The 25161-nt window shown below is 48.1% G+C and overlaps 1 protein-coding gene across 2 annotated transcripts; it reads left to right on the top strand.

The window, feature by feature from the left end:
• Positions 1 to 1604: 1604 nt before the first annotated feature.
• CSNK1E (casein kinase 1 epsilon) lies at positions 1605 to 25161 on the top strand. Of its 2 annotated transcripts, none has more exons than XM_021553957.3 (11): positions 1605 to 1637; positions 5927 to 6014; positions 12331 to 12441; positions 12606 to 12754; positions 13454 to 13682; positions 19912 to 20082; positions 21546 to 21694; positions 22193 to 22385; positions 22490 to 22629; positions 23025 to 23090; positions 23617 to 25161. In XM_021553957.3, the coding sequence occupies exons 2-10, from the start codon at positions 5939 to 5941 to the stop codon at positions 23055 to 23057; spliced, it is 1251 nt and encodes a 416-aa protein (XP_021409632.1). In that variant the 5' UTR covers positions 1605 to 1637; positions 5927 to 5938; the 3' UTR covers positions 23058 to 23090; positions 23617 to 25161. The 2 variants fall into 2 exon arrangements, with proteins under 2 accessions (XP_021409632.1, XP_021409631.1); XM_021553956.2 differs by lacking the exon at positions 1605 to 1637 and adding an exon at positions 1678 to 1859.

Below are 25161 nucleotides of genomic sequence, written 5' to 3'. Positions count from 1 at the left end.
TCAGCAACTGGGGGAGAGTTGGTATGGCCACTGTCCTCCCAGACCTTGCACCTGCCGGACAAGCAGTGTCACCCCAAACTCTGCTCCCACAAGGCATGCAGAGAGCTGCTTCTCCCGGATGCTGATTCAGATCCATCCTTCCCAGCTCCATACCAGAGCCCACCTCTCTCAGTGCCTGTATGAGCCTGCCACTTGCAGCAAAGTCATGAGCAGTGCTGGGCTTTGGCAAATCCCCTCTCTGCTGATGTGCATCCACCCAGGGAAGGAGAGCAACCCTTAGCTGGATCCAGCAGTGGCTGCATGCTGTTACCTGCCTTCCCATCTGCTCACTGTTACATAAGCTGTGAAAAAACAGAGGCTCAATGGAGCATGTGCAAGGAAATGTCATTACTATGAAAAACTCAATTAAATTTTAAATTCTCCAAGTGTAGGCAAAGTTCTGTAATAAAGCAGGTCCAGCAGTGGGAAAGGGAAGCAGTACCGGTTCCCAAAGGCTTGCATAAAAGAGGAACAGCTCTCAGGTCTCAGTGGACTGTCAAGTCAGCATGGGCACTGGCTGGCAGTGGCATTCAGAAGGTTGCAGCCCCCCATCTTGGTACAACACGGAGCAATGACTGCTCTCTGCAGCACACAATGCCAGCATGGCTGCAGCCTGGGCCTCTTGGTGCTGACAGCCTGTGCTTACATTGTATGTTTCGAAGCTGATGTCAGGGGCCTGGCTTAGAAGCACCTAAGGGCTCTTCCCCATCACACTTATCTCCAACTGCAGGAACTGGGGTTCTTGACTTTGGGATGCCTGTGCCAGAGCAGCTCCTGGAGCCTCCAAAGCTGGGCACCATCTGGCTCTTGCTCTACAGAACCCTCTGTCCCTTCCAGCCCACACTACACTGGCCTCCAGCTTTTTCTGCAGTCCTGCTCCCAGAGCTCTCAACAGCACCTCCACTGGCTCCTTTGCACATCCAGCCCCCATCTTCCGGAAGCCCCCAAGTTGTTCCCCAGCGTGGGCTCTGCTCCTATACGCCCAGAAAGGTCTGATACATCCTGCCTGCTCCCCTTTCGGAGCTTTCGGAGGTGCTCTGGGGCTTGCTGTGCCCACCTGTCCCACAAACACCCCAGGGTCTGGGGGGCAGCCCCAGCTTTGCTCCCATCTGTTGGTGGGTGCCTCATGGGCCTCTGTCTGTCCACACTAGGGCTTGTGTGCGTGCTTCCTTATTTGTGTGGATTTGCAGGTGCTTCACCCAAGGGGCATCCCCACTCCTGAGGGGCCTGGGCTGAGGAGCCCTGAACACAGTGGGGCCTTTCTGATGGACCCCCGCTTGACATCCGCTGCCAGCGCGACGGGACACAGCACCCTCCTTCGACCATCCCCATGCTGGGCTACCCCGCTGCGGGTGGCTGCCGTGGGTGGGCTTGCTCCATGCTGAGCAGGAACCTTCAGCGGGGTCGCGGTCCCCAAAACCGAGCCCGTGTGTGTCTGCTCCGCCCGCCGGAGCTGAGGGACGGCGGCTGGGAAGGCGCCGGGAGCGGCGGCAGTTGCGCCTTTAACGGCGGGCGGAGGAGGAGGCGGAGGAGGAGGAGGGCCGGGGCTGCGTTGGGTGACATCAGTGGGTTTGGCTCCGGGGCTCAATGGAAACTGGGTGAGCGCCGGGCTGTGCCGAGCACACGCCGGCTGGAGGGGACGGCGAGCGGGCGGGAGGCGGCAGGCAGCGCCGCGCCGCGCCGAGCCGAGCGAAGGAGGGACGCGCCGGGCACGGCCGCCGCCAGCCCTCCCCAATCCTCCGTCATCCTCCCCGCCGCGGCCGCCTGGCCCCCTGACAGCCGGCGGAGCAGCATCCCCACACGGCCCCCTTCCCGTCAGGGTGGGTATGGGGGGCGCCCGCCCGCATCTTGGGGCGCAAACCCCGGGGGAAAGGCGGCCCCTCCGGCTCTTTGTGTGCGCGGAGGGAGGGGGAGGGGGCGGGGGAGGGGAGGGCAGGGCGCGATGCGCCGGGCCGGGGGGGCGCGGGGGACAAAAGCCCCTTTGTGGGGGCGCGGGGAGGGGGTCGCCCCCTCCGCCAGCGGCAGATTTTGGGGGGGCTGTTCCCCCTTCTCCCCTTTTTCCGCCTGCCGGGGCCCTGCCTGGCTGCCGGCGGGGCCGGGTGGGGAGGGGGGTGCCGTGTGTCCTCGGCGGGGTCTGCGGGGGTCCCGGAGGGGGGCCGCCCCCCGGGGGATTTAGCCCCCCACCCCTTCCGTTCACTGATGCTCCGGGTCTCCCTCCCCGGCCCCCCTCGTCGCCTCTTCGGGGGAGAAGGGGTGTCTGCGTTTGGGGGGATTGTGGGGTCGATATTTCCTCTTGTGGGGGGCGGTAGGGGCGGGGGTCGATGCCGGGTCCGGATGCGAGTGGGGGGACGAGGAGAAGTTCAGCGCCGTTCCCGGGGGTGGCAGCTTTTTGTTACCTACCCGGAAAAATAACAGCCCGGGTACGGCTGTCTTCGCGTAGTGTTTGCCTGTAGGGGGTGGGGGTGTAAGGGACAGATTTATTATTATATTTTTTGGTGTGTGTCCCCCCTTTCCTGTTTTCCTGTTGTGGCTGTTTCTTCCTCAAATGTAGTTCAAATGCTCTGTGCTTGGGGTTTCTTTTCTCCCCCCATCTTATTTGCTGCTCTCCTTTCTGTAAGTGTCTAAGGGTCTGGAGGGGTTTGGTGTTTTGCATTTCAATCAATGTAATTTTTTTCTTTTTTCCTTCACATTTTTAAGCCAGGTCAAATTACTGGTTTCCCAGCCTATCTTTTTTTCCCTTCAAACACCCCCCCCCCAAAAAAAAAAAAAAAAAAAAAAAAAAAAAAAAAAAAAAAAGACGTTTAAAGCCTTAATAGTCTTTGGGTAAAGCAGCCCCCACTCCCTACACTTCCACTGAAAGCTGGAGCATTGCTGGGATCGGCAGCCTCCATTATGGAGCCGTGGGTTTGGTTTTGTATGGCTTTTGCCAGACAGGGCATCTTCTCATTCCCGACCCCCTCGGGTGGGACAGAGGTGTCCCTCCTGTCCCCCAGCCCCTCTTGATGGTCCCCCCCTCCAACATGGTCCCTGCATCGTTGGTCGCCATCGCTGCTGGCACAGCAATGTGATATCAACTCTTATCGTGTGTTTATATAATGGCCTTTGTGCCTGTACGTGGGTATTTTATATTATATAAAAGGGGCTGGTGCAAAATGGTGTGTGTGGGGAAGCAGCGCTGGCGGCTGGATAGTTTTATTATTTTTTTTGAGATTGTGTAGTATTGGATATTCATGTATGCAAACACTCATGCAGAGCACACTCTCGCTCTGAGGTTGTATGTGTGTTAATCCCTTATGGAAAACTAAATGGTTTAACTAAATGATTGCCCTGCAGCCCCTGGGAATGCTGCCTTGGCTGTAGAGTGCAGGAAGGGTGGCAGGGCTGGGGGGTTAAGGCTGTGGGGGGTGGGGTGGGAAGGAGGGTTGGCTTTTAAATTTTACATGTATAAATAACACATAGAGGGGTGATACAAATTTCACATGTAAGAATATATATTTTGTGGGTACAATTTTCTTTCTTCTTGTAACAGTAGACCTGAAGATGAGGAGATAAAGGGCGGAAGCTGTGGATGGTGGTGGGGGTATGTGTGTGAAATAGAAGCAAATGGGATAGATGTTTGAACTCCTGGAGCAGTTGTTGAGGGGGTGGGATGTATGTGTCCTGCCCTCTTACCAGGAATCCAGGCTCTTGCTCTCTGGCTATCCTCAGCCCAGGTTTTCAACTCACACTTGTGTATGTATGTGTGTTGGGGGGGAGATAAGGCAAAATGACAGCTGTGCGAGACCATGATTTTTTTTACTCCATTATCCTGCTTCCCGCTTCCACCCCCGCGCCCTGGAGCATTTTTTAGATTCCCCTTTGGAGCCTGTTGCTTAATCAGCTACAAGGCTGCTGCCTCGTTGTGTGAGAAACCCTTCTTAACCTGGCTCCTGCCTGTCCCAGAAGGGTGGGTCCGAATTTAGGTTAGGGACTGTGGTGTTGCAGAGCAGTACCTGCAGTGTCCCACCGGGCCCTCTTGCCCAGTCTCTGCCGTGTGCTCAGCTGTGCTCGCCCCAGCTGGGAATTGGACTCAAGTGGAAGTGCTCGGGGTTCACAGGCCTGGGTGAGCACTCCATGAAGGAAGGAGGATCGGGAGCTGTCTTCTTGACAGTGGTGTGACGGTTCCTGGGGACACAGACCTTTGATCGTTTATTGGAGTAGGAGTGTAAGCAAGTCAGATGTATGTTAATGTGGTTATACAGAACAGCAGGCAGCGGATAGAAATCATGTCTGTTTGCTGCGCCCTCACCCAGGTACGCCTGCCTTCTGGTTCAGTTCCCAAGGCTCTGCCTACATTCCTGGTAGTAAGAAAGTCAGAAATAGCCACAGGGTTTTCTAGACTTCAGATGGACAGAAACCCACATGCATAAGCAAATACTAGGTGAGGGGACTCCACCTCTGAGTGTTTTGTGTGTGGTTTCTGATGACTGGAGCTCTGCTTTCAGGGTTCACAATGTCCCCTGAATGCCTTGATAGGATTATTTCCCTGTACATCTCCGCAGCCCATCCATTCTTCTGTAATCCCATCTCCTGGGGCAGGGAAGCAGCTCTGGGTTTATAGTATGCCCAGAATCCTGTGGCTGGGATTATTTTTTTGTACTTCTGCCTCACAAGGCCATTTCTCCCTTCTTTCCTACAGTGATGCTTCCTTCCCACCGAACTCCAGCAAGAGAAAGTTCCTCGCTCCCACTTGTGAAAACATGAATCATTCCTCACCTTTCCTGTCCCCAACAGGCTCTGTGTCTGCATTTTGTACGCTAATAATGTGGCACTGCATAAATTAGGACTGTGGCAAATCCCTCTGAAAGGAGACACATTGTCTGTCTCAGGAAGAGATGTGGTTTCTAGAATAAATGGGTGGACATAGAAGAGGCAAGGGAAAGGGGGCTGTTAAGATGGGAGCTGCTGGAGCTGTGTTTGGCCGAGGTGTTTGCAGCAGAAGTTGAGGTTGGCAGAGAGAACAAACTCTGTGGCTGTGGTCCTTCCACCCAGTTGGTTTTCTGTGGTAGGTGAGTAGGCTGAGCCTGGGCATGTTGATAGGGTACATGAGGTCAAAGGGTTAGCTAATCATCTCAGGTAAAGGGATGAGGAAAGGCCTGAGCTGCTAAAAACAAACAGCTGCCATACCTAGGTAGGCAAGAGAGTTGGAGAGGCTCAGGTAGACCAAAGGAGGTGGTGATCAGCAGAAGTGTGTGGAGATGAGCAAGGGGTGTTCCTAGCCAGTGTGTGCCTGGCAGGGTTCAGTTCAGCGAGATGTCTCCTCCCTGTGCCGGCCCCTGCCTAGGAGAGATGCAGTCACTTGCTCCTGGCAGTCTGTCTGTCCCTCGCAGCCCTTGGGTCCTTTGCTTCACCAGCACTGAGGTGTTGGAGTAGGGCTGGGTCAGAGGGAAACTCCTCATAGAGTTTGTTATTCCTGACCCTTCTGGTGTCTCAGAAGGTACTTCTGTCCCAGTGTCAGGTACTGTAAGGTACAGGAAGCAGTACCATGCCACCTCTTTACAGTAGTGTGGCATGATCACGCACTGAAACCTTCTTAGAAGGGGTTTCCTGAACCCCTCCCTAGTCTCTGAGCAAAAAGAGGGGAAGAGGTTCAATCATGCTTCATTCTAATAATGGGAACATGTGAAAAACAAGCTTGAGAGTGTTCTGGTCCTGCAGTGTTTCTTGCTCATGCTGTCCCTGGAAATTCAGATCAGGAGAGGTGATGGAAGCTATGTAGAAAGTGAAGTATTTCAAGATTTAAAACTGCTCAGCCTCTGGATGAAGTGGGGAAGTCTCTTCTGCAGTCTTACATGATTCACTTCCTGTTTCTGCTCTGACAGTGCTCTTTCTGTGCCTCTTTTCTTAGCACGACTGAACCATGGAGCTTCGAGTGGGAAACAAATACCGGCTGGGCAGAAAGATTGGCAGTGGTTCGTTTGGAGACATTTACCTAGGTGAGTGTGAGAGTCTGTCTCAAGGTTGGTTTTCTCAATTGCATCATTGTTTTGGGGTTGTTTTTCTTGCCTGTTGGTATTTGTGGGCACCATGTAAGGTTGGATGGGGTGGAGAAGGGAAAAAAACTAATGGAATACTGCTAGTGGCTGCTGGCCTTCTCATGGTAAAGAAAGGGGGATGAGCTCAGCTTTGACTTACCACATACTGAAGACACAGTGCTGGTTGATCAGACTGATTTAGATTTGGACTGTTTGGGGCATAGTTGTCATATACTCTATTCCAGCATTCTCACTTCCTTTTCTTGAGCTTGGGTGTGTGTGGGTATAAACTCTGTTCACAGAGCGTGTGGTGGAAAGGGAGGACATAGCTATTCCTTCAAGGATAGAAGGAATGCTGTTTTGGGAAGACTGGTAGTGGAAGAGGTGGTCCAGGACCTGTAAGAGAAAGGTATGAGATGAGGAGGTGTAAAACAGGTCAGAGAGCCTGGCCTGGTTGAAGTCCTCGGGCTCAGATCTGTTAGATCTGTAATGGGATTTAGAATTAATGTCTGAAATGACCTGAGCTGGAAGCTCAGTGGACAGAGCCCATGAGGTGCTGGGTTTCCTGTTACCACAGCAGGTCACCTGGGTAGAAGTTCTTCCAAGCCAGTGTGCTGATGTGTAGATATGTTCCCTGATGCTTGCCTGCTCATGTTTTTATTGGCTCAAACCATGTGGGGCCAGAGTGGCGAGACTACCCAGCAGCCTGCTCGATCCCTCCATCAGGGCTGGTGTTACCTTGTCTCTGGTTCTCACCACTACCTGTTCTGCTGTGGTCCTGCAGGCCAGCTGAAGGGCTGCCCTCTGCTTTAGTGTCCGCACCCTTTGGGTACTTGCAGGTGGTTGTCATGTGCTCCTTGACTGTTAATTTGTTCAGTTGAGGTGTATTTCGGTTCCCAGTATATCCACCACTCCTCACTTTTGCTGGTCCTTCAGTTTTTCCTAGTTTCATCTGCTGAGCAGCTTGGAGTCAACACTGCTTTTGAGGTGTGGCATTTCCAGTGCCTGGCAGTGGAGGACTACCCTGGGTGATCTGTAATGTGATGCCTCTGCATAGGCTGCTTTGAGTCTCCTTGGCTTTCCCCATAGCCAACACTATCAGGTTACAGAACTGGCCATAACACACTGTCAGCTGTATCGTTGGAGAGCTCTTCTAGGATCTCCAACATCTTCCCATCCCTCCCCAAATCCCTTTCATTGAATACCTCCAGTTCAGATTACATTTTCCTCTGATTGTAAATCACCATCTATAATCAACCTCTGGTTTTTATTTCCAGTTCCCTCTTGCTTTATTATTCTCTCTTGCTTGGTGCTGGCAGCCCCTCTTGATTAAGTGTCCTGTGGGAATCATCAGTAACAGGCTTTGTTGCCACCTTTATCCAGAACATGAATAAAGGATAAATAATGGATCTGGGATCCCAGTTCCACTGTGTGCTGCCTTTACTACAGCCTGTTCCTGTATGCTGCTCCTGTGTGGGCCTTCAACCAGTTAGTGTCTTGGATGACAGTGGTTTTAATTCCCAGTGCTAGGATTCAGGGATGGTAGCTCAGACACAGCATTTTCCACATTTGTTATGTCTTGAAGCATTGCAGACCCTCTCTACGATAGTGTAAATTGCCAGGATCTTGCTAAACATCTGGGGTACATATAGGGAGAGAAAGGAGGTACTGAATGGAAAGACCTGATCCTGTATTGCTCTGTACCATGTAACAGGTCATCCGCCTGTGCAAATCAGGTATGGAAAACAGGCCCTGGTGAGGGGGTTGTGCCTGCCTTGCCTGTCACTAAACAGAAGAAGCCCAGTGCCCCAGTGTGGTGAGCACAGCAGGATTCAACCAAGTTACTTGAATGCAGTATCAAAGCCCTTGTGATGTTCCTTGAGGTGCAAGCCAGCATGTTTTGAAGCAGTGATAGCGAGACTTCATGGAGCCTGGGTGACTCCCCAGCCTGGAGGGATTGGGCATGTAGTCTGTGGTGGTGTGTCTGGAGGACGCTTGTGTTCATGCTATGCTCTCACGGCCTTCTCTGCAGACGGAAGGACTCATTCACGAGGACTTCTCTCCTGCACCAGGTTCACCTCAGCATTCTCTCCTTTGATAATGGTGTGGATACAGAGCAGGGCTTGTCTGTCTCTGAGGATTAGTAGGGGCTATATGCTTTATCCTTCTCTTTCAGGGTGTTACTACCTTCACCTGCTCTATAACCAATGGGTGCTGCCTGCTGTCCTCTTGGGGTTTGTTTTAGGTTTTTTGTCTGTCAGAAGGAAACTTGGATTTTTACGTGGGTAGATACAAAGGATGGACTGTATTAATCCTTAGCTGGGTCTTGAAGCACATTCCTTCCATGCCCTACTTTGAAGGATAGATGTGCCAGGTGGAATACTCTCTCCGCATTGGTTTGAGAGGGTGGGAAATGAGATCAGGCTGCCCATGAGCCTTGGCTAGCCCATTTACCTCTAGAAATGCTCATTCAGAAGAGCAAACCCAGTTTGCAGAGGAATTGCCGAGACCTTTGGGCTGCTGGAGGGGGAGGTGCTTTGTCAGAGGTGCTGGCCAAGAGGCAGGGCAGGGTTGCTGGACGTGTAGGAATGGTTTGGCCGGGATGCACACTGGTGGTGGAGAGGAGCTGGGCAGACAAAGCATGCTGGGACCTGAGCTGGCTGGGGACAGTTCCTGGTGGCAGGCTCCTCCCTTGCTGGGAGGGGAGTGCCTTCCCTTTGTTTCCTGGCTTGTTAACTCTCTCTCGCCCTATCTGCCTTCATCCATCTGTTCCCAGCCCTCCATTCTTCCCTCGGCAGGCTGTAGAGAGGGGCACAGATGATGGGGAGTGTGGGGCCTCTGCCTGTTGCCCCCGATGCTCAGGGAGGGCGGTGTTTATTGTATCAGACATGCAGTCAGGATTCCACTCTGAAAAGATCCTGTTCAGCCGGTGACATCCTCTGTCCCCGGGGCCCCGTTTCAAAGAGCTTTTGATGAATGAGTTGAATTTGTGCAGCCCCCACAGCGGAGCGAGACTGGGGGAGGATGTTTGGAATTATCCCCCATCCTACATTCAGTCTCTCGAGTGGCTGAAGCTAGCAGACTCTGCTGTATTTGCCTGAAACACGGTGCTTTCCAGTCTGTAAAGAGAGCACAGAACTGTTGCTTTTGTACTTGTAGCTTTAAAAAAGATGGTGGTCGAAGCATGGAACAAAGGATCAGAAAGACTGCTGCCCTTAAATTCCCTCCTCGCTAGTGGTGGTCTTGATCTAGGTGGATCTCTAGCCAAGAAATAGTACAGGGAGCAACTTGTAGACATGGTGAGGTTTGGAGAGGGAACAAGCCGAAAGAGTTCAGACAGTGACCCCCTGAGCAAAGGCTAGGTCAGATTGGTCCAGAGAAGGACCACAATAATGGTTAGATGGATGAAGCACCTCTATTATGAGGAAGGGCTGAGAGAATTGAGATTGTTCAGCCTTGGAGAAGAAAAGGCTTTGGGATGACCTAGTTCCAGCCTTCCCTCCCTGAAAGAAGCATACAAGAAAGACTGGGAGAGACTTTTTGCAAGGGCACATAGTGATAGGACAAGGGGAATGAGTTTAAATTGAAAAAGGTTTTGATTATAGATTAAGAAGAAATTCTTTGCTATGAGGGTGGTGGGAGACTGGAAAAGGTACCCCAGAGAAGTTGTGGATGCCACATCCCTGGAAGTGTTCAAGGCCAGGCTGGATGGGGCTCTGAGCAACCCGGCCTAGTGAAAGGTGTCCCTCATGGCAGGGGTGTTGGAACTAGGTGATCCTTAAGGTCCCTTCCAACCCAAACCATCCTCCAAGTCTGCTTGTGCTCTTCTAGGCCACAGGGTTATTTGTTCTTTCTCTAAGTAACACTTGTGCTTGGGCTATGGAGAGTGGGACTGAAGGCCATCTGAGCATCTGAATCACATAATCACATTTTGAAGAATCAGAGTCTTCTTGATGTCTACCCCTGCTTTCCCTTTATGTGCTCACAGATAACACTCCCTACCTGCAGACAGCCCAGTAGGTGGATGCATCTCCATGTTTCTGAACACCCAGGGTAATTTGGAGATGAAAACTCGTTCATGTTTCCATGGTTCATGTTCTGGGAATCAGGTTCATTCAAAATGCTAATGCTGCAAAAAGTCAGAGAGATTCATCATTTCTTTTGTGTCAGAAAATGTATCAGGAGAGGGAAAAATTCTCCCTTGTCTCTGGGAGCAGACAAGGGAGCTGCTTCAGAGGATTTCGAGGAAAGTCTTCACAAAGGCAGGGGAAAGAGACAAGGGAAGGAAGTGCTCTTACGTTTTTTGGATGTCCTGGGTGTTTCCATGCTGAATGAGAGCCGGTGGTTGAACACTAATTTAAAAGGTGGAAGGATACTAGTCCCTTTTCTTACTCTTTTCCTCCTTGCATCACCTGGTGCTTTTAAGAAGGGTCCTCTGGTGGAGTGAAGGGAATATACGGACTTGTTTTTCTGGCCACCAGTTTTTAAGTGGAAAATGCCAGCATCTTTTCAAAAGTAAGCATTGGACAAATGTTTCTGCCTCTCAGGACGGCTTTTCCCCTTTCCCTTCTCCTGGATCCTGCATTAAAATCTGTATTAAATTAATCCCATTGCTCCTCCTTCCCCTCCCTCAGAACACCCTAAATAATTCCTCTCCCTCCTTAGTGTTTACAGCCTTCAAATATTTGTAGACTGTTGTCATGTCCCATTCTTCTCCCCACCCTTCTTAGTTGTATCTCTTGTCTATGTTACATATTTAGCTCTTTTAATCTTCCTTAGTAAATCAATCCCTCTAGGCCCCAATCGTTTTTGTTGCTCTCTTACAAATTCCTAGCAGCTTGTCTGTCTCAACCCAGCGCTGCAGCATCTAGATCATGTGTTTTTGCTAGCAGGCAGCTCTTGGCTAACTTTGTGTACAAGCCAGAACTCTTCAGCTGGAGATGGATCTCTTTCAGATCCATGGGGAGAAGCAATCCAGTTGTGTGAACATTTCCTTCTTTTCTTTGGTCCCTGGCTCTGGAGGCAGTGTGTGAAAGAGGATAACTGAAAAGATTTATCTGCAGCTTGTCCTTGTGGACTCTTAAAGTCTTATCTCAGGGTTCAGGAGGCACAAATTAGCCAGACCTACCAAAACTAGCTATGGGATATCTGCAAAACATCACCTTTGATTCCAGCTCATGTTTGGCATGCATGTTCTGGAGTAGTTTATTTTATGACAGTGTTCATAGGCTGCTTGTGATCAGGGCTGCTCTCTGATTTGTGTTTAAGTGAAATTTCTAATAGTTCCAGATATGAGGAGGGGCTTGTCTTAGTGTGCGAAGCAGGCATGGTGGAGGAGGAGAAAAGCAAGTCTTGAGTGTCATTCCCGTGACCCGTGTACAGATATTCCTCCTTTCCATTTTAGGATGATGTGAAACATCTGGAATCCTTTCAGCTAGTACAAGAAAAGGAGCAGCCTGTTCCTTCTTTGACAGTGCACTTTGGGACCAGAGTGCTGGCTTTTGCAGCTGGCAGCTCAGTTGTTTTCAGAGAGAAGTGTATGGGGTGGTGGTTTAGTGTAATTGGAAGTATCTAGCAATACCTTCAACAAAGGTGTCCAGACAGCTTAATTCAGGACTGGATTCTGCTTATTTCTTCATACTTCTAATTTGTGATATAGCAAATGTTTCTGTGTTGGCAAAAGATAAAGGTATTATTAAAACCCTCAGGAGAGAGAGAAGCTGGGGATTTGGAAATTGTCTGTATTGAGCAGGTCAGTGCTGTGGAGAAAAGAGAGAGCTCGCATGTTAGTAATGTTTCATCCTGAACTAATTGGCTGTATTGAAATTATGTAACTGAGGTAACCAGTAATTTTTCTGGGGAAGAGATACTCCCTATCACTACCTGAGGGACTGCTTGGGTTCAGGGGCTAGGTTTATGATTAGAGGAAGCTACAACGTCCACTCAGGAAGGTTTAGGTACTGTTGATCTGTGCAGATTGGCCTGCCAAAGTCTGTCACTTTTTGAGATAACAAGGCAGTTCACGTGTAGGATTGTTGTTCTAGACTGACTTCAGGATCAGACCAGGTTTCCTATTCATGTGCCTCTCTCTGGCTTGCGTTTACAAATGGCAGTGCTGGAAACCGTATGAAGTTGAAGTAGCTGAATCTAATTTCTGTCATAGAGAATAAATTTCAGGGCAAATCTTAAGGTCTTGGCATCTTTACAGGCCTTGTTAGAAGTGTTTAACTTCAGTAGAAACTTGTGCAATCTTCATTTCACTCTCATTCCTATGCAGGAGCCAATATTGCAACTGGTGAAGAGGTGGCCATCAAACTGGAATGTGTCAAAACCAAGCATCCCCAGCTCCACATTGAAAGCAAGTTCTACAAGATGATGCAGGGAGGAGGTGAGATGGGGAGGAAATTATGGGGATGGGGGAGTGGTTGGAGAAGGAAACTATTCTGGAGGGCTGTAGAAAATAAATTATTTGGTGTTACACATGAACTTCTCAGCAGGGGATTCAACATCTATTCTCTCTGTTCCCTGGGCTTAATCTTTTTCTTTCCCCAGTGGGTATCCCCTCCATTAAGTGGTGTGGAGCAGAGGGGGACTACAATGTGATGGTGATGGAACTCTTGGGGCCCAGCCTGGAAGATCTCTTCAACTTTTGTTCCCGCAAATTTAGTCTCAAGACAGTTCTGCTGCTGGCAGACCAGATGGTGAGTTTCCTCTGAAGCATTTGTGCCTACTCTCCTTTTCCATGCTTTTTCCCCCCACACACTCCCTTCCCATTCCCTCTGCTTAAGAACTGCTGCATCTGAGGCTTTCTTCATTTAGCACAAGTGGCTGCCAGCTTTCTATTTCTTGATGAAGTTGGGGGCCTGGAACCTAGGCACTGGTGGCATTTCCTTATCTCCATCCCTCCTTCCTTTGCCTGCTGCTCGCCTTGTGTTAGTGTTGCACACATAGATACTTTTGCCTGTGTGATGAATTATTGGCACCTATTTTAATTCCACTGCTCATGCCTTGGGTTCAAGACCCTTAACTCTTCTGAACAGGCCCATTCCTTTCCTGGCTCAGCTAAGTTCAAAAGTTGACAGCTGTCAATGCTGAAGCTCAAAGTTTTAGTCCCTATAGACTTGCTTCCCATCTTTCCTTGTGATGTTAATGGTGACCTTCTCAGAGTGAGGACTGGGTTGGTGTGCAGGGTTAAATTCCATCTCCAGATCCTGCAGCGTCCAGAGGGTGTCATTTCCTTGGCTGTCATCACTGATACTCAATGCAGAGTGTCCTTTTCTTGCTCTGATGGGCCAGTGTCTTGAACGGGGTACTATTTTTAACAGATGCAGTTAAAATAAGTTTGTTTCTTGCTTGTCTCACAATTTGTTTATTTATTTGTTTATCTATCCCTCCTCTAGATCAGCCGTATTGAGTACATTCATTCCAAGAACTTCATCCATCGGGATGTGAAGCCAGACAACTTCCTTATGGGCCTTGGCAAAAAGGGCAACCTAGTATACATCATTGATTTTGGTTTGGCCAAGAAGTACCGAGATGCCCGGACCCACCAGCACATCCCTTATCGGGAAAACAAGAATCTGACTGGCACAGCCCGTTACGCCTCTATCAACACCCACCTGGGAATCGGTGAGCCTGCTGTTGCCTCTCGGTGGGGCTTTCCAGAGGAGGTTGTGTGTCCCCAGAAGGAGGGGGTTGGGTTATTTGCCTCACTCTGCTGCTGACCTGCCTTGAGATGGTGGGCAAATAACTTAAATGCTACACCTGTGTAACTTCTGCTGCTGTGGTGGCATTCTGAGCTCCTTGAAGACAGAAATCGTCTCCTGGTCTATGTGTGTGCACTGCTCAGTGCACGGGTCCCTGTTGAGCATTAAGGCTGTGACCTCTCTGACTGTGCTCCTACTAAATCTGCCTTTGCACAATTTTTGCAGGCTGATTAGATGTGTAAAGGAGACATTCACAAGCACTGAGCCTTTAGGAATATGTGCAGTTGAAACCTGTCTTTTTGACTCCTGAGTGCCTTCATCAGTGATTGTTCTGTAGCTGTCAGAGCTGGAAGATAAGAGGCCCCTGCAATGTGGTGTTACCTACTACTGAGGATGGGGATGTGCAGGAAATATACAAGAAGCTGAAATTGAGGGGAGGCTTCTAGCTGCCTGGACACCCCTGTTCTGTGATTGAGGATTGGCTGTCACAGGCCTTCAAAATAGACACGTGTCTGTGAACTACACAAACTCAGGCAACTTCGGAGTAGGGTTCTGTCCTTAATGTGTGTGGTTAGTACTGAGGAGATGAAACTAGGCTGGAAAAGAATGATGAGTGTTCAGCCAGGTCTTACACTGGTGATGACCATCATCCCAGGTTTTGTAAAAGCCTTGTGCCAGTTAGTAGCCACCATGCTTAAACCTCCTGAAGTCACCGAAACTATTGTCCTGGGAGTCAGCCCCTGGTGGCTGTGAAAAACTTCTTTCCAGCATTTGACCTCCTTTCTCTGCTAAATTAAAGCTAAACTTTGTTCACACTTTGAGGCCTCCTTAGTTACTGTAGGGTCCATTTGGAGCAAGCTGACTTGGTTCTGCTATTGACTGGCAACTCTTAAGGAGCAGAAACATGAATGCTGTCTTGCCTGTTGGACCCAGGGAAGTATCTGCTTTGCTTGCAGATTGTTTATATCTCTGGAAGGCGCTTCTTCTCAAGTGTATAACCTCACCTGGGAATTTGAAAATCAGAGCAAGGCACTCAAAACTTTCAAACTAACAGCTTCCACAGGATTTCATGTCCTCATTCTTCCTGCATTCTCCCCTCTTGCAGATATTTCTCAGATATCTGAAGTTCAATACTTGGCCTGCAGAAAATAAAGCAGTTTTTCCCAATGTCTTCCTTGCTTAATACTATATAACTTTAGATGGAGAATGCTTTATTTATATCAAAATGGGGAGTGTTGTGTGTTGAGAGTGGGCTGTAATCTCCTGACCTCTTCTATGTTATTAAAAATAGTTCTCATAGAGCTTTCTGAGTTGGCCTTCTGTATTTTGGCTTGACCTGCATATATATAACTGACTCTCCATTGAATTCTCAGTCAGGATTTCCACAGCCATGGTAACTGCCACAAGGAGACATGCACAAAATAATTCTCACTACTATGTCTGTCGATTCTTTTGTGTGTGCCTGCTCTGCCTGAACCGATCACGAGAGGCTAAATGTCTGCTTGTGGCTTTTGAACGACTTCATTATTCATTCCACCCCAACTTAGCCCTTTACTACTGGTGCTTGGCTTGTGTGTCAGGATGAACAAACAATGTCTAAACAGTAATCCAAGGGCAAATTGCATATGCCATTGGTCTGAGTGCAGCCGCTGCTCTCTCCATGCCCTTTGATTCGGGAGAGTCTGGGTGTGAGTTACTCTGCGCAACAGGTCTCGGGTGTATTATCTCCACATTGCCGATAGTTGCCCTGAATGGCATAAAGGTTACAGTGACTTGCCTGGAGGAAAGGGGGTGGGGGTGTTTGGGTTTCAGCTGAAGTTCCTGTTTCTCAAGACCTTGCCACAGGGTATATGACAGAGATATTAGTGAGTTAGCAGCATTGCCATGGGAACCAGCACTCTGAATTTTTTGACTTTTCAGAGACTAAATTCTCTGTCTTAACATTACGTTAATGTGGTCTAGGGAGAGAGAAGGAACCAGGTGCTGGGGTATTTGTGTGACAGGAATAGCAAATGAATAAATGCCTTTATTTGAATTTGCAAGCTAAGGGTTGGGCATTCCGATGTCTGGAGGAAACACATTCTTTTCCTGGTGACAGGGGAAAAAAGTAGGAGGCAAAACTGGGGAGGGTTCCACAGCTGGAGACTTGCCGTTGGGGGAGTCATTGGACTGTGCAGGCTTTGGTTCACGCATTCCAGTCAATTTTCACATGCTCTAGGGATGAGAGTCCCTTGCACCCACTGTAGCCTGTAATGTCTGAAATAGATGCCCGGTGTGCCCATGAGACAGTCTTAGAAGAAGCCTGATAGTCTCTGTCTGGGTGACAGAGAGGGTGGGGGGCAGTGCCTTCCCAAATGAATATCCTAGATGGTATCGGTGTAGGCTGTGCAGATCATAAGTCCTCCTGCTCATCCTGCCCTCTGTCACCCGTTCCAGATTCTTGTGTGTTTTTAAAAGCTGTTGCCATGCAGTGGGTAGAGAAAGGGGAACTCTAGTCCAGCATATGCAAGATCGGATCTGACTATGTAATCAGGGAAACATTGCTTGGTTAAGCCTGCCTGCAGCTGGGCTGACTCCAGGGAAGACAGCTGATTTCTAGGGAGTTCTGCATGGGAGCAGCATCACTTTGGTAGGATCAGAGTGGAGGAAAATGCTCAGGAAACAGCTTAGGCTGCAAAGAAACTCATTTTGCCATGAACTTTGTGTCCAAGGCAACCAGTTCTCAGTCTTCGGTCTTTGCCCAAGCATGTCTTGTCCTGTCCTGCCACTCACCCCTGACTTGGCTTCTGAGGACCCTGCTTTGGAAAGGGAGTTAAGGTGTGGGCTGGCTGGGAACCTCACTGGGGGTGAGAGGGAACTGGCAAGAGACTGCTTGCAGAGTGGGTTGGGTTTGGGAAGACATGCTGGGTTGTGTGGGAAGGTGACCTTGTGTTTTCTATTGGAAAGGCTTTTGGGAAGGAGGGAAGAAAGGATGAGTGTCTTATAGAAAATACATTTTTCATAAAATTGGCTTAAAAAAAACCAAAACATTGCAGGAGAGCTGAGATAAAATGGAGAGAGAAAGTATGGTGTGGTGTCACAGGTATGACTATAATTCTGCTTCTGGACTGACTTGCTCAGCGGATGCATTCACGTCACTTGTATTTTTCTTTCACTTTTCAAACTCCAAAGTGAGATTTTTTCTTTTTCCTGTGGCCCAGGGATGCTATGAGAGTTAGTCACTGATTGTCGTGTTTCTAAAAGTAGTTAACACTAAATAATGTTTCCTTGGTATGTAGAGGTAGAGTTTTATTTCTATCTCTTTGCTGTTTAATGTTATCTAGTATCCTGACTCTGCAAAAAAAAGTAATTAAAGACTGGGAGATGTGTTATAGTAACTATAGATGAAACAAATAAACAGGATGTAGAAACTGTTGTCCTTTACCCTCCTCCAAGGATTAATTCAGTATCTTGTATGTAGGGTTACAGGTAATAGACTGCTACAATGTTTTGAGGCAGCTGGACAATTGTGACCCCTTGTGTTGGCATTTCAGGCTCATCACAGGTGTGAGTCTCACTGAAGTTGTTTGAGTGGGCTACAATGCCCACATGTACGTGAGGTGCTAAACATGGGGAGTGCAGTGCTGTGAAACACCTACCATTCAGCATTTTAATAATTAGGCGTTGTGCTTGCAGTTGTTTTTCCTTGATCATATTGCTGTGTTAAGACACAGTTAAAGTGTGTTTGCATGCACGTAATGGATACTAGTTAGCTTCCTAATTTGGTTTTTAACCCCTCTCATTGCCTTCAGTGAGGGCTCATAGTATCCCCCACTGACTTGAGGCTCCCTAATCCCAAGTCTCTAATTCTGGCCTTCCCTAAACTGGTAGGACTGTGACCAGGCATCTGTTTGCAGAATATATCCTGTTCTGGATGGCATTGGTGGCTCTGCTCAAAAGTGCTGTGCTTCACACAAGTGGAGGTGTGTTACTCAGCCTGCCCTAAGCAGTTTGGAGTTCAAGCAAGATTTTGGAGGCAACATTCTGATTTATTCCTGAAAGGCTGATTTGCTTGTTCTGTAGGTTTCTCTGGTTCCTGCCCTGCCTTTCCCTACTCTTCTGAGGGGAACCACCTCTAGTCAGGAAGCCACAGCTAGAGGTGTTAAAGCTACAGCATGGATAAGTCAAGGGCTGGCAAGACTGCAGGATTGAGGTTATCCTTGTCTCCTATGCTTTCAAGCCCTGGGTGTGTGTTCTGACTCCATTTCCACATGCCTCCTGTCTAAGGATGTAGGTCATTAGCCAGTATTGTTTAGTTTTGTTTATTTGATATGCATGGTGAGTAATCGCAGCCCTCTGAGAGTACACGTATCCCAACCTTAGGCTAAATGCAAAACTGGGTTTCTTTTCTCTGTTCCTGTCATAGCACCTAAGTATCTCCCAGACAGCCATGTAATTATCTTTGGCAGTAGCCTGATAAGATTAGGAAGTATTAGCCCCTTTAAAGTGGGCAACTTGAGGCAGTAAGTTCGTGAGGTCAAAAAGTGCTGTAATTTCTGCATGCTCCAAGTAAGACACTTTGGGAATCTGCAGGACTGCCTTCTTCCCTACCATCTTGGAATGTGGCATTTTTGTGGTGTTTCATGTGCTTTGACCCAAATGATCTCTCCTATCAGTTATGGAATGATAAGACCTTCCTTTTCTTCTGCAACCATGGTACTTTTTTTTCCCCCTCAACAATTTTTACTTGACAAGCCCTCAGTTCTCAAAACAGCTAGGAGGTTCTGAGAGACATTTACAAGGAGGAAGGAGCCTTGTGACCCACAGCTTGTGTTGTTACATGAGGATACGTGTATTTGTGACCTGCTACTGCTATTCTTTTGTCAGGATTCAGCTCAGCTAACAGAAAAAGGGATATCTGTAGTGATCTACTGGCCTTTGAATGGGGCAGGTGGTAACATGTATCCGATACTGAGAGCTCACAGACTAGCATATAATCTGCAGCATCTTCCAGGATGTGGCACTGAATCCAGCAAAATATGCTGTAGTAAATTAATCTAATAGATGAAGGTCTTTAGTCTTTTCTCTATCCCTGTGCTCTCCCTTAAGCCATATTTTGCCTGCCTGTTATCTATGTCAGTTATTCTTCTGGAGATGTAAAGTACTTCCTCCAAAGTGTTTATTTTATTTGGGAGGGAAACAAGAACAAGACAATCTTGGCAAGATTTATAGATGAATTTGCAAGCAATGTTGGAGGAGTTGGGAGGAGTTAACCAGGCAATATTTGCAGTTGTTGAGATTCTGCATCAAATCCTTCTTGAGATAGCTTGAAACTTTAAATTGTCTTGGCTATTCTAGAGAACAAGGTCAGTGTGAAATGTTGGGGTTTTTTTTTGTGAGCCAGTTTCTTTTGTTTCATTAGTAAGCATCTAGAGACGAGTCCTTCCAATGGCATCTTAAGGGCAACCCTTGGTCTAAGTAGAGTTGGTAGTGATGCCAGTTATATAGTCATGCCCCATTTGGAGGGGAGTTTTTTCTTCAAAGTATACCCCTTTCCTCCACAGCTTGAAAAATGTCACCAAGCTGGAAAGACATCTTTGTACATTACATGTTAGGCTTCTACTATCAACAAAGTTGTTTACTACAAGAAGGGGTCCCTAGTTCCTTGTTTCTGCCCTGCTTAAAGACTATCAGCAATTTAAATTAGAAGATGTGTTTGAAAGGGCTGTGTTGGACTTAGCTCTGTTAGCTTTGTCTATCTGTGTCTGCCTCTGTCATGACTAATCCTTGGACTGAAGAATCATTCTGGGTGGGGAAGTGTGGGTGCCCTTCCTCTGTGACTGGGAAGAGCAAAGTAGGCAGGGTTGCTGCAGCAGTTCTTGAGATGTGAAATTCTTTTGTGAATTAAGGCTTGTCCAAGTGAGGAGGTAGTCAGTCATTAGTTATGTAGTGGGTTGGGCTGTATGGGGAGAGGAGCACCTTAACTCTTGTACTATGTCCATTATCACAGGAATTTGCTATGGAATGTCTTCTACAAGTTTGAGTATCTGTAGAAATCTACCAGAAAAGAGAAAGGGTTGGTCGTTCCATTCAGTGTTCACCTCCAAAGCTATGTGATTGCCAAAGTGGTTTTGTTTGCTGCTCACTCCTTGCCCCTTTGTAATTTCTCACAGAACAAAGTCGCCGTGATGACCTGGAGAGCCTGGGTTATGTGCTCATGTATTTCAACCTGGGCTCGCTGCCCTGGCAGGGCCTCAAGGCTGCCACCAAGCGCCAAAAGTACGAGAGGATCAGCGAGAAAAAGATGTCAACGCCCATCGAGGTGCTCTGCAAAGGGTACCCTTGTAAGTGCTCTCATCTTGATGGCTGTCTTGTCTGCTGCTTGGCTTGTTCGCCTGCTGAAACCCCCTGGAATCCTGAATCCTAAAGGGCAGTGCCCAGTACCCCAGACCAGGATGTGCTGCTGACACGGGTGATGAGAAGGATAACAGAGAGGTCACGGTACAGTTCAGGTTCAGAAGTGGGAAATGTGTTTTTGTGGGCAGTCAAACCTTCGATAGTAAGGGCATGAGAGTGCTGAGAGGAGGGATCTTTAGGACCTGGTGAGCATTTCAAAGGGGGGGTTGGCATTGAGCTGAGAAGGTATGCTGATGATGCTGAAATTTTACTGTTTAATGAGGAGTCTCAGGAATAACCAGGCATTAAAGTGGCAAATGTAGTTCTTTGTAGGTAAACATGGAGTAATGTATGTGAGAACAGAGAGAAGTCTTGGTCCTCAGGTCATGTGCACAGTAGTAGGCTCTGGCTGACCAGTGTCACTCACCAATGAGCTGTTGCAATTACAATTGATAGTTCTGTGAAAACATCAACTTTGTGCTCGGTGGCTGCTGAGGAAAGGGAGCATTAGGAATTACTAGGAAAGAAGCCCAGTGTGCTTAAACCCATGGCCCACTTGCACCTTGCATACACTGTGTAGGTCTGGTCTATCCCACTGTTTCACTAAGGATATGGTATAACTGAGGAAAAGGCCAAAAGCGTGACCAGAGGTGAGTTGATTTCTGCCCAAGTAATGAGTTTGCTGGAAAAGGAGGTAGATAGAGAGATGGTAGAAGTCTACTCTCTGGCTGTGCCTACAGAAGTTTGGATGGGAGCTGATTATTTGGTGGCCCCAGTTTTTGTATTGGAAGAGAAACAACGCTGGTTTCTGCCAGCTTCAAAATAAAAGGAAGTGGTTCTTCACACAGCCAGTGTGGAGACCTGTGGAAGTCCTTCTCAGAAGATGTTGTGGATGCTTAAATCTTACAGGAGTTGGAGGAGAGATGGGACGAGTATGTAGAAGAGAAATTGTGAGAATTACTGAATAGTTAGGAACTACATGCAGATCAGGAAGTTCATGGAGCTGAAAGCAGGTCAGTGGAAGTGTCAGATGTGTCTGCCCCATTCTTTCTTCTCTCATCTACTTCTGACCATTGTGTATGACAGGCTACTGAGCTAGGAAGACTATTGTTCTGAGTTGAACTTCCCAAAACTTGTCTTCGGCTCTTCTTTAGGCCTGCATTTCTACTGTCATTCAGCAGCCACTGTGACTTGCTAGGTCTTGCTTGGAGAAGCCGACAGAAAGAGGTGCTTAACATTTTCTCTGGTAAAAAGAGAAATGGGGTCCTTTTGGTGGACAAAGCATTGCCACCAGCAGGCTCAGTCCATGTTACACAGCTCAGTGTTTGTGCTGCCTTGGTCCAGCAAGCCGCTGTTGAAAGGCAGGTTGGATGGCAAACCACAGCCATCAGCTGTTCTCTGCTCTCTCCAGCTGAGTTCTCGACATACCTCAACTTCTGCCGTTCACTGAGGTTTGATGATAAGCCTGACTACTCATACCTGCGGCAACTCTTCCGCAACCTCTTCCACCGCCAAGGCTTCTCCTATGACTACGTCTTTGACTGGAACATGCTTAAATTTGTGAGTGTGTTTGGCAGAAGGGCTGGACTGGGGTTGGTTTGTATCATGGAGATGGGGGAGGAAGGTTGGAAACTGCCTGATGTCTGTACTTAGCCCTGGTAAACAGCCTGAGCAAAGGGACCGGGTAGAGTGAAAAAGAGGCAGAGTATTTTGGTGTATAACTAACTGGGGGTATAGTTACTGTTCTATTAGTGTGTCTGATGGAGCACTTGAGTCAGTAGATCTGTAGCTAGCGATAATTTTTCAGGAGAGAACTGTATTTGGAGGTGGGACATAGATGTGTGTTGCAATAACAGCTGTAGTTTATATGCTTTCTTACCTGTTTTGTTTTGGAATAGAATGAGGTCCCTTCTTGGTGCAGTGGAAAATGGTGAGGGGAGTTTTGGGGGTGGAGCTCCACTTTCTTGGCATGATGGAGCACCGTGTGTTTTCTGTCTGGGGTTGCTGCTGTCTCTCCTGCCTGACAGCCGTGTGTGGCGTCGGGGTTTCTCCACTCAGGGTGCAGCCCGGAACCCTGAGGATATGGATCGGGAGCGGCGAGAGCACGAGCGGGAGGAGAGGATGGGGCAGCTCCGAGGGTCAGCCACACGAGCGCTGCCCCCTGGTCCACCTGCCGGAGCCACTGCCAACCGTCTTCGCAATGTCACCGAGCCCATGGCCTCCACCCCCACCTCCCGAATCCAGCAGTCCGGTGAGGGGGGTGGGAGAGCTGGGGGAGGGTGCCACCCCTATTGCTGGCCGGAAACCAAAGCTATTGACTGATATTCTTGTCTCGGCATTTCTCTGCCCCAACAGGCAACACGTCCCCCAGAGCAATCTCAAGAGTGGACAGGGAGCGGAAGGTCAGCATGAGGTTACACCGAGGAGCTCCTGCCAACGTCTCCTCGTCTGACCTCACAGGGCGGCAAGAGGTGTCACGGATTTCAGCATCACAGGTGAGTTCCTGCTGCAATGTTCCTGGCCTTGGCCAGGAAGGTCTACAAGCCCCAGAGCAGTTTTTGCCTGATTTGCTGGAGCTGACATGAGCTGGAAGCTTCTGGTGTGGTGAGGGGAGTGGTACCAAGGTTACACCCTTGCTCTTCCTTGCTCTTCTATTATGTATTTTATGGAGGCTATGCTGAGTACTGCCATTTTAGCTCTCTGCCTTGCTTGGAGTAAGCCATCATCTTGCTGTCTTCCAGACCACAGTGGTTTGGAGAAGCAAAGCAGTAAACTCTTGAGAGGGAGGGTGTCTTGCTGTCAGAGAAACATGCAGTCTCTCTGTTTTGATGCCTTTTTTGCTTTTTATTGTCCTCTCCAGCCCTTAGCAACTCTTCTTTTTCTTTTGTAGACAAGTGTGCCATTTGATCACCTTGGGAAGTGAGGAGCAATTGCCACTGGACCAGTGTTTGCTTAGGTGAGCTTGTACTTATGCCGGGGAACTGGGAATTGGGGAAAAAAAGCCTTAAGTTAAGACTTTGTTGGTGTGGGGGATTGGTATATTTCCTTTCCTTTCATCTTACTTTGAGATGTCCTTTGGCCTCAGAGGGAAGAATAAGGTTGGCTGCCAAAACTTTGAGGGAACAGATTGTCTTAGGTGTAAAGGTAGCTTCCAGATCTCCAGGATGATAGGAAGGGTGGAGAAGGTGTTGGGCTGGGGAGCCATTTTGTTAATTCCTCATGAAAGCTTTTCTGGCAGTGTGACAGTGTTGGGGTGGAGGGTGCTGAGCAGGTGATCAAGTGTGGAAGACTTGGTACAGCTACTGAGTGCCTCTTGTAGAGGAAATGACAGTAGCTGGGCAAGGTAACTCTGAGGGGAGGCAGGAGTGTAGAAGAAAGGGCTGATTTGATTTGTTACACTCCAACTGGCAATGGAAGTGCTGGGAAGAGCCTTTATTCCTAACATCTCTTGCCTTTTTCTCTCTTTTGAATTCTCTTTTTAGTGTCTTCACTGTATTTTTCTTTTAAAAAACAAAAAACCCAAAAAACAAACAAAAACTAAAAAAAAAAAAAAAAGACAAAAAAAAAACCAAACAAAAAACCCAACAGAATTTCTTTTTGCCAACGATGAGGAGTCGAGCTGTGCCCCTGCGCTGGTGTGAGCCGTTTCCAGAGGGCCACCTGTCCCTGGTGTGAGCACCTCCGAGGAACTGTCGAGGACGTGGGAGCCGTGTGGGAACGCCTGTGCTGCTCCCCAGCCCCTATCGCTGCCCCCACTGGCTACCCTCAGTTCCCTCTCCTGACTCTGCTCCTGGTTTTGATTTCTCTGTTTTGCTTTTTCTTTTCTCCTTCTTCTTGCCTATCCTCTCCTGCTTTAATTTTTCTCTTTAATGTTGTTTTCAAATCATATGGTTTCTAGCCATATAAATTTAAACTTTGCTCTCCTTTTTTTCTGAGGGCAGGGATTGGTGGTGGGTGGGTGAGGTATTTTTTTTTGTATTTTTTGTTTTGTTCTTTTCAGGAGCCTTGTGGGCCAGGAGGGAATCAGATTCCAGCCACACTTGATGGTAGAAGTCTGATTTTTATTAGTATAACAGAATTTATTTTCTCAAGCATTAAACACATTTTAAGCTGTGAGGGGAATTGTGGTAACAGCCTAATCATTGACTCGGGCTTCCTTTCCTTGGGTGGCTTCTCTGCGGTTTCTTTTTTGGCTGTTGGGAGAAGTGCCAGCCTTCCCTGATCCAACTGGTCCTCACACACTGAGGGATCTCTTTGGAGAGGCACCTGGTCCCATGGAGGATGGGATTGTTGGAGCTGACATACAGGGAGAAATATACTTCTCATCCCTGCAGTGGGATCTTTTTATTTTTTTTTGTCTGGCTGTGCGTGTTTTTCTATTTTTATTTTTTAATTAAAACTTGTTTTAATTCCTGCGGAGAGAGTGTGGGACTTGAGGAGAAGAGAGGGGCGCACAGAAACTGGAGTTTGGAGTTCTTTCAGAGCGATGGTTCTTGCTCTCTCCTCATGCAACCCCAAGTAAGATCCACCAATACATGCACAATCCCCTCCTGCCCTCTCCCACCCGTTTCCCCCCCCTTTTCCCCCCCCGACTTTAGTTGTTTTTAAATATAATTTAGGAATTCTCAAGCTGCTTTGTGGCACTTGGGGCTTTGAAACACAATGATCACCACTGCGACCTATGGCCTGTAGCAGACACACTGTCACTGTAGTGTGGAGCCGATGGGTTGTTGGCAGGGCGGGGAGGGTGGGGTTAGTCTTTGTTTTGTTTGTTTTTACCCTTTCTATTTAACACTTTATTTTTCCTCCCTGTTTTTTTCCTAATTTATTTACCCCTCTTACTGTCTCTCTCTTTTTTTTAATTAAAGAGCAAAACTTTTTATTACTTTGTAATTTAAAAAAACAAAAAAAAAACCTGAAGAACTTTGGGGGGGATTTTGTACTTTTTTCCTGTGTAAATATTGGACTTTTTTGAGCTTTATCGTGGTTGTTAATTTGAAGTAATAAAGTAGAAAATGATAAAGTGA

This window comes from Lonchura striata, chromosome 5 (assembly GCF_046129695.1).
Source record: "Lonchura striata isolate bLonStr1 chromosome 5, bLonStr1.mat, whole genome shotgun sequence".
Taxonomy (NCBI): Eukaryota; Metazoa; Chordata; class Aves; order Passeriformes; family Estrildidae; genus Lonchura; species Lonchura striata.
Note: the sequence above shows the minus strand (reverse complement) of the source record. Positions and strands in the feature narration are given on the sequence as shown.

Bases quoted from the DNA above. Each gene is read 5' to 3' on its own strand.
- CSNK1E (XM_021553957.3), top strand. From the start codon at position 5,939: ATGGAGCTTCGAGTGGGAAACAAATACCGGCTGGGCAGAAAGATTGGC. The intron at 22,386-22,489 runs GTGAGGGGGGTG...CTGCCCCAACAG, and splicing joins CTCCCGAATCCAGCAGTCCG to GCAACACGTCCCCCAGAGCA. The intron at 22,630-23,024 runs GTGAGTTCCTGC...TTTCTTTTGTAG, and splicing joins CACGGATTTCAGCATCACAG to ACAAGTGTGCCATTTGATCA.